The 13,557-nt window shown below is 39.9% G+C and overlaps 2 protein-coding genes across 2 annotated transcripts in view; both read right to left on the bottom strand.

The window, feature by feature from the left end:
* chrna8 (cholinergic receptor, nicotinic, alpha 8) overlaps nucleotides 1-2,654 on the bottom strand; it is a 61,362-nt gene extending 58,708 nt beyond the window's left edge. Inside the window, exon 1 of the mRNA XM_020596129.1 lies at nucleotides 2,204-2,654. Within this exon, the coding sequence (XP_020451785.1) occupies nucleotides 2,204-2,273 (70 nt within the window). The 5' untranslated portion in view covers nucleotides 2,274-2,654. The remainder of the gene's footprint in view (nucleotides 1-2,203) is intronic.
* A 9,091-nt stretch (nucleotides 2,655-11,745) lies between these two features.
* The window catches only part of chrnb3a (cholinergic receptor nicotinic beta 3 subunit a), a 13,599-nt gene continuing 11,787 nt past the window's right edge, over nucleotides 11,746-13,557 (bottom strand). The window contains exons 8-10 of the mRNA XM_020596130.1: nucleotides 13,374-13,557; nucleotides 12,001-12,217; nucleotides 11,746-11,887 (exon numbers count right to left, since the gene is read on the bottom strand). The exon at nucleotides 13,374-13,557 is cut by the window's right edge and continues 5 nt beyond it. Of these exons, the coding sequence (XP_020451786.1) occupies nucleotides 11,753-11,887; nucleotides 12,001-12,217; nucleotides 13,374-13,557 (536 nt within the window). The 3' untranslated portion in view covers nucleotides 11,746-11,752. The remainder of the gene's footprint in view (nucleotides 11,888-12,000; nucleotides 12,218-13,373) is intronic.

Raw genomic sequence — 13,557 nt, forward strand, 5'->3', positions numbered from 1 at the left:
CCACCTTCATTGTTGTGGTTTTCAGTGGTTGAACTACACATGCCAGCACTTTTTGTGCAAATATTTTCAGTTATACTTTTGCACCTTTAGTTTATTCTGTGAAGTAATAAGTTCAGGAACAATCTTCCTCCAAATATGTTATATGGAATTGGTTACTAGTGCAATATAGATTTACAGTATTAGCACTAGTTTTGTAAGTTTTGTTTGTTTCATCAAATGTCTTTTGATAAATAAATGCAGAATTTAGATGTATACATGATCTGTCATATTATTACTCTGTGGTTAAAAGGACTCGAAATTCAAAGTTTAGGACTTTGGACTCAACTTGGGACTCGCCAGTCTTGACTTTGGACTCGACTTGGGACTCGCCAGTCTTGACTTGGGACTCGACTTGGGACTTGCCAGTCTTGACTTGGGACTCGACTTGGGACTTGGAGACGACGACTTGAGACTGACTTATGACTTGCCAAACAATGACTTGGTCCCACCTCTGTCACATACTACCTCAACATGTCCGTGTCCAACATAGTGCAAGTTAGGTAATGCTCCAGCGACAACGAAGCATCTGCCAGAGGTTAAAATAAGGTAGGGAAGTCACCTCAGCTGTGCGCGACAACCCACAAGTCACTAATTACAGCAAGCGACACAGCTGAGGCACTGATCCCACAAAAAAGAGAGAGCAGGAGGGAGAAAGACAGAAGAGAGGCAGGTCACACTGAGCGGACCTGACAGACACAGCCATGATCACTGACTAGATCAGGTCACGCTAAGAGCAAAGGACTTTTTAGAAGAGGTAAGCATGTTAATTCCAATTACAAGTTGGAAGCCGTAGTGGCGACAGTGAAGTCCTGAGACCATGGGGTAGTTCGTTTATAGCCTATCAATAGCTTTTTACTTCTGGCGATCATATTTGGGCTTCAAACATCATAAAAGTGGTGTTCACTTGTGAAGCTTATCTTGCTGAACAAAACATATAACTATCATAAACTGTTTGTCACAGAGCTTATTTTCTGCATTAATGCAAAAGCCTATGGAAAAATCCCACTGGCTTTTTGCTGAGGTAGCCAGGGTGATGCTAAATTCTGGGTTGGTCCGCAAAGGTATGCCATCCCTGTGGCACCCTGTTAGGGATTTTATGGATGTCTGACTTAATTTTTGTGTTAAAGAAATGGTTCTTGGGCTTTTCTAGCAGCAGAGCATAAACATAGGGAGCATAAAATATTAGCTAAATTAAGGTAAAGCCCTCTTTAATCTGGTTTGTGTGCGGTTCTACAACACTGTACAACCTGTTAGAAGAGACTGCAATGATACAAACAAGCTGCAGCCTGCTTACCTTTACCCTCACATGTTGGAGCTTATAGATGAGGAAACAAAGGATATAAACCTTTTCCAATTAACAAAATATTCCATTAACTGTAATCTAATCGACTTCTGAGCCTGAGCGTTAAGATCTTTCTGGATATATGATGTGTTTCTATGTCACGGCCTCTTTTTCCTCTCCCTCTGCTCTAGTCAGACAGAGCCAACATGCCAAAAGGTTCCATATTGAAAAACATATCCATCTACAGACATAAACCAAGGATTTATTACAGAGATCTGTCTTCCTCTGAGGGTTCTCTAGCTCCATTTCACTTCAGTCATGCATTTAACAGTCCTTTAGCAGAAGATTACACTGAAGGGATGAATGGCCCCAGTGGGCTTCACGCACCATCACCAGGACACCCTCCTAATTCCGGACCAGATGTTGTTGGTCTATTAAAAAAAGCCTCACTGGCCTAAACACACTGATCCATGCTGTGCAAGCTTGAAAATGTAGTTATATAACAATTTATTGTACTGGCAATGAAGGCATTCTGCCTTTAAACACAAGGTACAGTCATACTGATGTAAGTGCCATAACATGGTAAGATCACTTAAACCGTCCTTTAAATTACTTTTCTGAATTAATATGATCAGGAAAAAAGAATCCAACAAAAGTGTGTATTGACAAGTCCTGTGCATTTTACAATTATGAATGCAGATGTTCCTGGCACACCAGATGTGCATTAAACTAAGCCTATGGATGTCTGATCTACAACTCTCATCTTGATGACAGCTGTTTAGGTCAGTTATACTCAAATGACATAAAAACCCAGCCGCATCACGTCCCTCCTGGCATCTCATGATAACAGATAACAGACTGAAAGCTTCATCCGCGACTCACCTTGACAGAAGATTGTCGCCCACAGGTAAACTCCAGTCAATACTGATACAAGAGACTTCCGAGGCTCCATAGTGGCGGAGACGAACTCCTCCTGTTGCCCGGTGGAGATGTCAAACTTCGAGGAAGTGAAGCGTTGTCTTGACTGCTCTCTCGCTCTCTCTCTCTCTTTCCTTGTCTAAGGGAAACGCGCGCACACATAAGATGTCTGTCTCCTCGGGTTTGAGTCGACCGTCATTTCAAGTCACTTTGGATTCAGTTGTCTTTCCCTGTCTCTGCGCTCAGCTGCATTTTTTATACTAAGCGTCTCGAGCTTGTCCTCTGCGTATTTCTTGTCGTGTCCGTGCGCGGTGATGGTGACAGCCACCTGTCTGCTGGCTGCTGCTGCTGCTGCTGCGCAATTCCGTTAACTTCGTCCTCTCCACTCAGTTCAAACTCATCTTCATCCTTTTTATTGGTGGTGACCGTGGTGCTGATGCTGCACAATCTCACTCCCACAGGAGAATCTGAGATAGAGGTCAACATGCCCCGCCCCCTCGAGGTTCGAATAGTTTTTTAGTTAGTTCAAGGTTTTCACCATTTTGCCATAGGGTTCAGTCATCATCATCAAACCATACTGCTGCACAGTTTTAAAGAAGGGGCACACAAAAATGGGTAAAAATGCAATAAGTCTCAAGTTTAAAGTCCTGGTTCTTTGCAACAGTCATATTGTTTATTCAGTGTAATAAAAGAAGGACAAATAAACTGTGCATATTATATTCTAATGTGGAACTATATCCACAAATAGGCCTACTGTAGCTGCTGTTTGCAAATAGTCTATAGTCACAGAGGGTTTATGAGACAAATGAGCTTAGACATGGCAACTCCATTTGTTGTCGCTCCTTGTGGTCCTTTGGGTTTCTTTGTTCAGTCCAGGGCCCTGCAGCCTATTCAGTGATCCATCCATCCATGATATTAACAAAGCTTCTGAAATTTAGACCAGAAGTTCCTCTGCTTTGGATAAGGCTATATTTAACAATAAATGAGGTATTCACACCAATTTATTCTAAGAATACTACAGCACATCCAAATCAGGTGTCCAGTTTAGCCAAAATAGGAGGCTTAAGCAGTCTGAGTTCAACAAATCACACAGATATTGTTCAAAGTTATGTTCTAATATCTCGTTAGCACTACATTTTTGTGTGTTCCCATTTTGTTGTTTGAATGCACACTGACAAGCTTGTGGGTGCCAATGGGGTCACACTACAGTATGCCGCTGCTCAGGTGTCTGTATTACTGCAAACAGAATGTGTATTTTGAAAGACAGAAATATCTGCATCTAACAGCACTGTTAGAACATACTGCATCATGTATTTATCTCTAATGAGACATTTGCCTGAGCTTTAGTGTGGTGCTGTGGACGGGAGGAAAACACCATCAGGGCCACACACGTAACACCAACAGGACGTGCCTGTGCATGTGCAGGCATGTGGGAGTCTGTGTGTGACCTCATTAGCATGTATGGAGATGTTTTAAGTTGGTGGTGTAATGTAGTTATGAGCTGTTAGCTTATGCATGTATGTATATACCACCCCTGTCTTGTTTGCTTCATTGTCTTAATGCTCTTCTCTCTGCCCTTTGGTCTTTCTCTTAGTCAGGCTTCACTCACTCGCACTTCCTCTAACTCCATCTTCCTTCTTTAATTTACTCCCTCCCCATGTGCCACTTCCTCATTCCCTGTTGATCTCTTTTTTGTCCTCTCTCCTGCTTGGCCCTCTATCTACTTGTTCCCGCTATGTTTTCTTTCTTCCATGTCTTTGTCCTGTACTCTTGCAGCACTGCCTGCGAACATCAGGTGCAGTAATGTCCTCAGACCATTACAAGAGCACCCGCAGCGCTTCATTCTTCCTCTCCCATTTGCTTCGGTGTGTAAACCACCACTCTCTTTCTCCTTCTGTCTCCCTTTGTCTTTGGCCAGGACACATTGTCATGTTAGTATGCTAGACTGCCATCAGCTCATGATAAATAAATGTCCTTTTGGCTGAGCCCACTGGGTTTGGAGTTAGAAATGTTTGCATAATTGTGAGTGTGGGCATGTATGTGTTTTTATGTGCATTTTTCTGCATGTGCACCTATTATAATTACAGCTGTGTCTGTGTGTTGTCTTTTCAAGTTCAACTGAAAGAAACTCCTTCCTGCCTTCATCACACACAACACATTAATATATAACATAGTGGCCCTGAGCCCATGATAGAATTATAATAAACATAAAAACTATATCCTATGCAGAATCATCAAACACAAGGTCAGACATGTGATTTATGCCAAGGCTTATCCCATTGCATCTATCTCAGCATATTTAATCATATTACATCAAAGTCTACTGTACATGTATGGTACGAAAAATGACAAGATTGCAGCTACTGTAATTTGAAAAAGTAACAAGATTACATACAAGCAAGAAGACCATTACAGACCTCCGTTAATAATCTAAAAGAAGTTAAAGTGAGCTCCTTTGTTGGTAAATTGCTACTTAAGCAGCAAAGCGAGCTGTAAATACAACACTGACATATCCTTTATTGCCTTTAAAGTTTATATAGTGAAGGTGTTATTGAACAAACCCAAACATGTATTTACGTATCCACCATGGGTCACAATTATCAATTATATGGAGTTGTGTTTCTGACAGTCAGTAATTGCAGTTCTGTCCAGCTGTTTTATTCAAAAAATGAAAATGCACATAAAAAACTGATGACACCCATAAAACACCTTTCAAAAATGTTGCAAAAAAGGCTTTTATGCTTGGGTGATGTGGACAAGTTAGTGCTTTTATAAAAGCAAAATGCATCAAATTACAATGAAACTAAGCCAATAAGTAATAATGTACTGTACATGATGCATGTGACTTAAATGTTTGAGCGATGAAAAGGTTGTAGCACAGATGCTTACAGTGCATCCAACAGGGTGCCAAGCAGGAGCAGGACAATAAATCCATAGCGTAATAGAAATTCCAGTGCACACAAGGGATGTCTAAGTCATGATTAGATGATGATCTTGACATCCCTTGTGTGAGCTTGAATTCCTATTATTCTGTACAACATCTGCATTATGTTTCAAAGTGAGTACAAGCACAATGAGAACCTTGGAATAGGTAAAAAAAAAAAAAGGTACAACAATATTCTGCAAACTGGTATTACTGTAAGGTATTAGAAACAAAAAGAATAAACACAAAAAGGAGCATAACACAAAACTTCACTATAACAGGAGTAAGCTCAGGATTAACTGGGAACTTGAGCTCAAACATTTACTGTATCTTGAAATAAGAAAGTAGGAATGAAACTAAAACAAGTGTCTCCTAACTGCAAGTGTATCTGAGCAATGTATAAAACAAAACCCACCAAACACAAAAACAAAGAGCTGAACACACAGAGATCAAATCATATTCTTAGCAGAAAGGGGTGAATGCAAGTCTTTATCTAAACCAGATTCAGGGAACATGAAGCAGAACTGCTGAACAGACTTGAGTCCAAACATGAATGTGATAAACATACAGTACATGAATACTAGAACAACATGCTGACCAGAAAACCATCAGGGAGAAGAAAATATTTAACGGTGACCACAGATAAAAAAAAAACTCACTCCAGCAACAAGTGGACAACAAAGGGAGGGAGATAAAGACTTATCTGTTTACACTGGCTTGTAGATCCAGTGGTGGGAGCGGTTGTTTGTCTACATATCAGCCCTGTGATAGACTGACGACCTGTCCAGGGTACTTAAGTACAATAAAAATAAATGTTGATTGATTGAACTATGAATGAAAAATCCAGCACAAGAGCTAATCCTCTTCCTTTGCAACTTTGACTTCTCCACTTCTTTTCTAAGCAAGTGAAACATCTTTTTACCCTTTTTACTCAGATTGTCTACTCTCACGACAGAAGACATAAAGGCTAAAGGTCATGCTCAGACTTAAGTGTGTTTTCTTTGATAGGTGGGATCACACTTTTAGAGAGGAAAGCTGGGGTGAGCAGCAGAGCAGCAGCTACAACAACCTTTTCACAGTGTGAAAGTGCAACTACTGTAGAAGTGTAAGTCATGTAGTCAGAAAGTGACAAGCCTCACGTCCGCACACACATTGTAGCAAATGCATTGTTTTATATGTAACAAAATAGGGTAACATGGGTTAGCTACAGCCATGTTATTACTTTTGCCTCTGGCAGCTCAGTTAGTATTTAGATACATGATCAGGTCTTGTCCAGAGTTGCTTGCAGACACAGACCCAGGGCTTCCCCATGATCTACAGCCTGGACTTGCTTCATTAGGAATGCATGTGAGACTGACTTTGAGGAGAATGTGCGTTCAGTCTTTTCATATATGAAATTCAGTTCCAGCAGTGTTAATAGATGTGAAGCAGAAAATTCAGTCTTTCTCTAAGCCCTGAATCCCCCCGAGTGCCTTCATGAGCACCTTTTCAATCTTGTCTTGTTTTGTTGTGACTGGAGTCAGTGTCATAGAAAATAAAGTACTAAACTAAGTAAAGAATGTACACTCACTAAATGTTGCTCAGCAGATGCTTTTATTGCATATTAGGTTTGTGTCTCTGCCAAGCAGTGCCATGAATTTAAATTGCGATACCTTACACATAAACACAGGTCTGCCTGGACTTTGTACAGCATATCTCCTGGTTTAGCAATGAATCTTCACTAACAGGCCCTGACATGTCACTATGCCTGCTGGTTGGTGCACAGCTATGTTCCAGGCTGAAATATCTAAACAACTAGTAGATGGATTTCCAAAAGAAATTCCAAATGATGAATCATAATAACGATCCCCTGACATTTCTCCCATGGCCACCATGAGGTTGAATTTGTGGCTTTGAGTGAAATATCTTGATTACTTGACTTTTCTACTGTATGTTTGATCCAGATGTCCATGCTGTTCCTCGTGATCAATTATAATAAACATGTTCATCCAATATCTTTTAAGCTCGTACCACCACTGAGTCAAAATATTAATTTATCCCAAACTTTGGTTCATGACCAAATGCCTGAAAACACATTTACATCAATTGGACTTTACTGAATCAGAAGCCACCAGTGAATAGAAGAATAAAACTAGTAGCAGAAAACTTTAAATCCCTGTGGAGCCATGAGCAGAGTGTAGCATTCTTCAAATCCATCCATCCATTATTTATACCACCTATCCTGAAGAGGGTCACAGGAGGGCTGGAGCCACATTCTTCCAGTTTGATGTTTTTGGTGCCCTCTTCCTGTATGTATACACCGCTCCATTAGATACTAATGTTTTTCATCCAGGTTGGTGTTTTATGTACGAGGACACATCATTAGTGTTACAGAACATGGTCACACAGGTCATTTTGCAGAAATGTGTGTCTATGCCACAACATTCTAATAAGTAATGTGTCTTTATCTTGGTAACTTTGTATTTGTGTGCTCATATACCACGCTCACAGTGCAGTGCATTATTATTTCTGTGCAGTCTTCCAGCAATTCTCCAGCAAAAAAAGATGTTTGCTGACATCTAGTGGCGACACCGTATCATTACAGCCAAAAACACAACCCACTTGGTCCACTCCATATGGTCCAGTACATGGCTGTTGCATAACAGGTCCATATCTAACTTCTAAAAATCAAATAGGATGTTACACCACTTTTCCTTTTTTATTTGTTTGGCATTCATTAGGAGTGCAAACACACAACAATACACTGAGTTTATTTGCAGTCACTGCTTAAGCATCTTGTCAGTGTGGTGGTTCATCTCCATATATGATTGTTCTGATGATGATCAACCAACAACAGAATGTCTTGCAGCAGAATTTTGTTTCCTTTTCTTCCAATTTCCAATTATTTCAATCAAACTTTATTGCCAAGTATTAAACTCCAGCTCAATGTCTCCCAATGCGCACAAATAAAATAAATTAAAATAAATAAAAGCAGATATGTACATATGTAGAAGAGTTTAAAAAATTTGCTATTTAATATGTAAATAAATACTGTATTACTTGATGCATCTTGATATACATATAAACATGGGTTAAGTGTTCATCTGAGTGATGGCCCAGAGGAAGAAACTGTCTTTGTGTTTGGTTGTCTTGGCGTACAGTGACCTGTAGCGCCATCTACAGGGGAGGAGTTCAAACTGTTTGTGTCCAGGGTATGAGGGGGCTGCAGAAATCTTCTCTGCCTTCCTATTGACCCATGAGGTGTACAGAAGTCTATTCCTGCCCTGTTTGGTTGCTGAGCCACACCAGACAGAGATGGAAGTGCAGAGAACAGACTTGATGATTCCTCTGTAGAACTGTGTCAGCAGCTCCTGGGGCAGGTTGAACTTCCTGAGCTGGCTCCAGGTTGTTATGACTGCAACACAGCTGTTCAACATCCCGTCTGTACGCCAACTCACCACCGTCTTGGATGAGACCGACGACTGCTGTGTCATCTGCAAACTTCAGAATCTTTATATATTTATACATTATAGATCTATTGTAGTTTATCTCTGAGCAGATGTGGTCACTTAAAAGTTATATTTACACTTTGCTGTAAGCAGGAGTAAATCACTTTATAAATGTGTCTTATTGCTCAAATATAGCTAAAACATTTAAGTTTGATGTTGTAATTTATGTTTGTGTTGCATACACTTTTATAGATTTACAGTTATTAATTTAACAGGAAGTTATTGCAATTAACAGTCAATGCATCACCAAACCAGTATCCCCCTGAGAAACCTAGGCTGCCCAGAGTATTTGCCCATTTTGGTTGGTTGTAAGTATCAGTTATTCTCTTGTTCATCATATTTCTTTTTATTGTGGTCATCATCACAGCACATACAGCAGAGTACAGCTGGCTGGACAACATGGTGCACGTGAAATACAAAATACTCAGAATTCATGGAGTGATATTGTGCATGTTGTTGCATATGTAATTACAGTGTTACAGTTATACAAACATGGATATTCAAATCATATGCTACATACTTCATACATTCATCACCTTACACTCATGTGCATGCACCTCAGAACGAATGAAAAGTTGCATCTAAGACAGTTTTCCAGTTGTCATTACAGACTGCAAACCATACTGTGGTAGTAGTTTGTTGTATGAATGTTTTATTGAGCTTTATCAATAACTCATAATCAAAGACAAACTAGAAAACAAGAAGAAGCTGTTGAAGTGTAGTTGTCAGTGGGTTTACTGTATGCTCATGAAGGTTTGCTGAGATACATCTGCAGAGCAGGGGTGAAGATCAGGATTGTTCCAAGTATTGACACTGTGAGGAATGCCCAAAGGAAAATCCTGTCCAGCACCTGAGCCACAAACTTCCAGTCTTGTACTACCTGAGAAAGAGAAAAAGGCAGGGAGAGAGGGACAGTATCAAATATTCAGTGAATCTAACACTTGTTTGAACATTTCATCCCACACCTTCCCTCGTGTTTGCCCACCCCCGCACCTCTTGTATGAAGTGTTCCTTTTTGATGTGACGGCTAATGTAGCGAACTGAATTTGTGGCTTTCTCCAGCATGGTCCCATTATTTATACCACCTATCCTGAAGAGGGTCACAGGAGGGCTGGAGCCACATTCTTCCAGTTTGATGTTTTTGGTGCCCTCTTCCTGTATGTATACACCGCTCCATTAGATACTAATGTTTTTCATCCAGGTTGGTGTTTTATGTACGAGGACACATCATTAGTGTTACAGAACATGGTCACACAGGTCATTTTGCAGAAATGTGTGTCTATGCCACAACATTCTAATAAGTAATGTGTCTTTATCTTGGTAACTTTGTATTTGTGTGCTCATATACCACGCTCACAGTGCAGTGCATTATTATTTCTGTGCAGTCTTCCAGCAATTCTCCAGCAAAAAAAGATGTTTGCTGACATCTAGTGGCGACACCGTATTATTACAGCCAAAAACACAATCCACTTGGTCCACTCCATATGGTCCAGTACATGGCTGTTGCATAACAGGTCCATATCTAACTTCTAAAAATCAAATAGGATGTTACACCACTTTTCCTTTTTTATTTGTTTGGCATTCATTAGGAGTGCAAACACACAACAATACACTGAGTTTATTTGCAGTCACTGCTTAAGCATCTTGTCAGTGTGGTGGTTCATCTCCATATATGATTGTTCTGATGATGATCAACCAACAACAGAATGTCTTGCAGCAGAATTTTGTTTCCTTTTCTTCCAATTTCCAATTATTTCAATCAAACTTTATTGCCAAGTATTAAACTCCAGCTCAATGTCTCCCAATGCGCACAAATAAAATAAATTAAAATAAATAAAAGCAGATATGTACATATGTAGAAGAGTTTTAAAAATTTGCTATTTAATATGTAAATAAATACTGTATTACTTGATGCATCTTGATATACATATAAACATGGGTTAAGTGTTCATCTGAGTGATGGCCCAGAGGAAGAAACTGTCTTTGTGTTTGGTTGTCTTGGCGTACAGTGACCTGTAGCGCCATCTACAGGGGAGGAGTTCAAACTGTTTGTGTCCAGGGTATGAGGGGGCTGCAGAAATCTTCTCTGCCTTCCTATTGACCCATGAGGTGTACAGAAGTCTATTCCTGCCCTGTTTGGTTGCTGAGCCACACCAGACAGAGATGGAAGTGCAGAGAACAGACTTGATGATTCCTCTGTAGAACTGTGTCAGCAGCTCCTGGGACAGGTTGAACTTCCTGAGCTGGCTCCAGGTTGTTATGACTGCAACACAGCTGTTCAACATCCCGTCTGTACGCCAACTCACCACCGTCTTTGATGAGACCGACGACTGCTGTGTCATCTGCAAACTTCAGAATCTTTATATATTTATACATTATAGATCTATTGTAGTTTATCTCTGAGCAGATGTGGTCACTTAAAAGTTATATTTACACTTTGCTGTAAGCAGGAGTAAATCACTTTATAAATGTGTCTTATTGCTCAAATATAGCTAAAACATTTAAGTTTGATGTTGTAATTTATGTTTGTGTTGCATACACTTTTATAGATTTACAGTTATTAATTTAACAGGAAGTTATTGCAATTAACAGTCAATGCATCACCAAACCAGTATCCCCCTGAGAAACCTAGGCTGCCCAGAGTATTTGCCCATTTTGGTTGGTTGTAAGTATCAGTTATTCTCTTGTTCATCATATTTCTTTTTATTGTGGTCATCATCACAGCACATACAGCAGAGTACAGCTGGCTGGACAACATGGTGCACGTGAAATACAAAATACTCAGAATTCATGGAGTGATATTGTGCATGTTGTTGCATATGTAATTACAGTGTTACAGTTATACAAACATGGATATTCAAATCATATGCTACATACTTCATACATTCATCACCTTACACTCATGTGCATGCACCTCAGAACGAATGAAAAGTTGCATCTAAGACAGTTTTCCAGTTGTCATTACAGACTGCAAACCATACTGTGGTAGTAGTTTGTTGTATGAATGTTTTATTGAGCTTTATCAATAACTCATAATCAAAGACAAACTAGAAAACAAGAAGAAGCTGTTGAAGTGTAGTTGTCAGTAGGTTTACTGTATGCTCATGAAGGTTTGCTGAGATACATCTGCAGAGCAGGGGTGAAGATCAGGATTGTTCCAAGTATTGACACTGTGAGGAATGCCCAAAGGAAAATCCTGTCCAGCACCTGAGCCACAAACTTCCAGTCTTGTACTACCTGAGAAAGAGAAAAAGGCAGGGAGAGAGGGACAGTATCAAATATTCAGTGAATCTAACACTTGTTTGAACATTTCATCCCACACCTTCCCTCGTGTTTGCCCACCCCCGCACCTCTTGTATGAAGTGTTCCTTTTTGATGTGACGGCTAATGTAGCGAACTGAATTTGTGGCTTTCTCCAGCATGGTCAGCCAGGCTTGGTTCTCATCCTCCTTCTCTCCAAGAGGGCCTCTCTGCTGGCTGCCACTGTAGCCAGGAGCCGCCCTCCTCCCTGTACCTCGGCAGGGCTTCATCTCTGGGCTGTGCATTTCGATATCTGGGAATTGGTATCTGAGGATAATGAACACTAACTCTTTTATTTATTTTATATAAATATGTATTTTCTATGATCTACTGGCAGATATTGAGAGAACATTTCCCCATTTTGTGAAATCAAATATGTAAAAATATTTGATGCCTTTCCAAGAATTAAATTAGAAGATTGATAGGACTGATAAAAAAAAAATGAAGTTACCACCAGGAGACTGTCTGGAAATTGAAAACAGCTAGCATAACTTAGTTCAAAAGGTAAAAAAACTGTCTACCAGCACCTCTAAACTTTATGAATTAATGCATTGGATCTAAATTCTTTAATGCCTGCATGCACAGTATTGTGCAAAAATCACCTTTAGATTTGTTGTTTTAGCAAAGTTGTGATGACAATATATATTTATTTATCATAATACAACCAGAAAATATAGGAAATATGTACACAATATTAAACAAAAAAAAGTCAACAAACAAATTAGACATTCTTGATGTGGCATTCAAGCTGTTCTAAAGAAATATGTAGAATCCGGAGAGGTCAAGGACACAAACAGGAGTGGAAGACCAAGAAAACTGTTCAAATCTGATGAGATGTCTCTCAGAGTTTCTTCTTTGAGAAACCAGAGAAAATCCAGAGAGGACCTGGCTCAGCATTGGGCAGCTTCGTCATCTGGATGCCAGGTTGATTCTTTTACAGTCCAAAGAATCCTGATCAGGAACAGCCATTGTGGAAGGACAGCAGCCACGAAAGAAGGGGGACAGGGAGAAAAGGCTGAGATATTGAAGGATGAGTGTAGCAGTCTTCAGTGAAACATGGTGGACGGTCTGTCATGGTGTCAAAAATCTCCCAAAAGAATACAAGTTAGGTGCAAAAGGGGCTCACACTAAATACTGACTTTGGACTGTAGAAGCCATTTTGTTCTGAAATTTTTATTTATTTATATTATAGACATATTTACTGTATTTTCTGGTTATATTTTAATAGCAAGACTGAGAATTAAATATAAATTATCATTAGAACTTTGCTTAAACAGCAAAAACTAATAGTGTCCTAAGACTTTTGCACAGAGAGACATGAGAGTGGTATTAATCTTCCCCTCTAACTCTCAGTAAAACATGAGTGAGTATATTCCCCAGAATGCAGAACCATTCCTTTTACTTCAGCTGGTCCTTATATTACCTGTCAGTGTGCCCTCTCATACACAGCAGCCTGGGCAGTCTCTGAAGGAAGAGGCTCTTTACCCAGGGGGCCATAGGGTGGTAAGTGGCAGAGGAGCGGTGGTGGACATTTATCACAAAAACAGTGACGATGATGGAGAAGGTGACAAAGATCATAATGAAGAGCAGGTACTCTCCAATGAGTG

The sequence above is a fragment of the Monopterus albus genome, unplaced genomic scaffold (genome assembly GCF_001952655.1).
Source record: "Monopterus albus unplaced genomic scaffold, M_albus_1.0 scaffold29.1, whole genome shotgun sequence".
Taxonomy (NCBI): domain Eukaryota; kingdom Metazoa; phylum Chordata; class Actinopteri; order Synbranchiformes; family Synbranchidae; genus Monopterus; species Monopterus albus.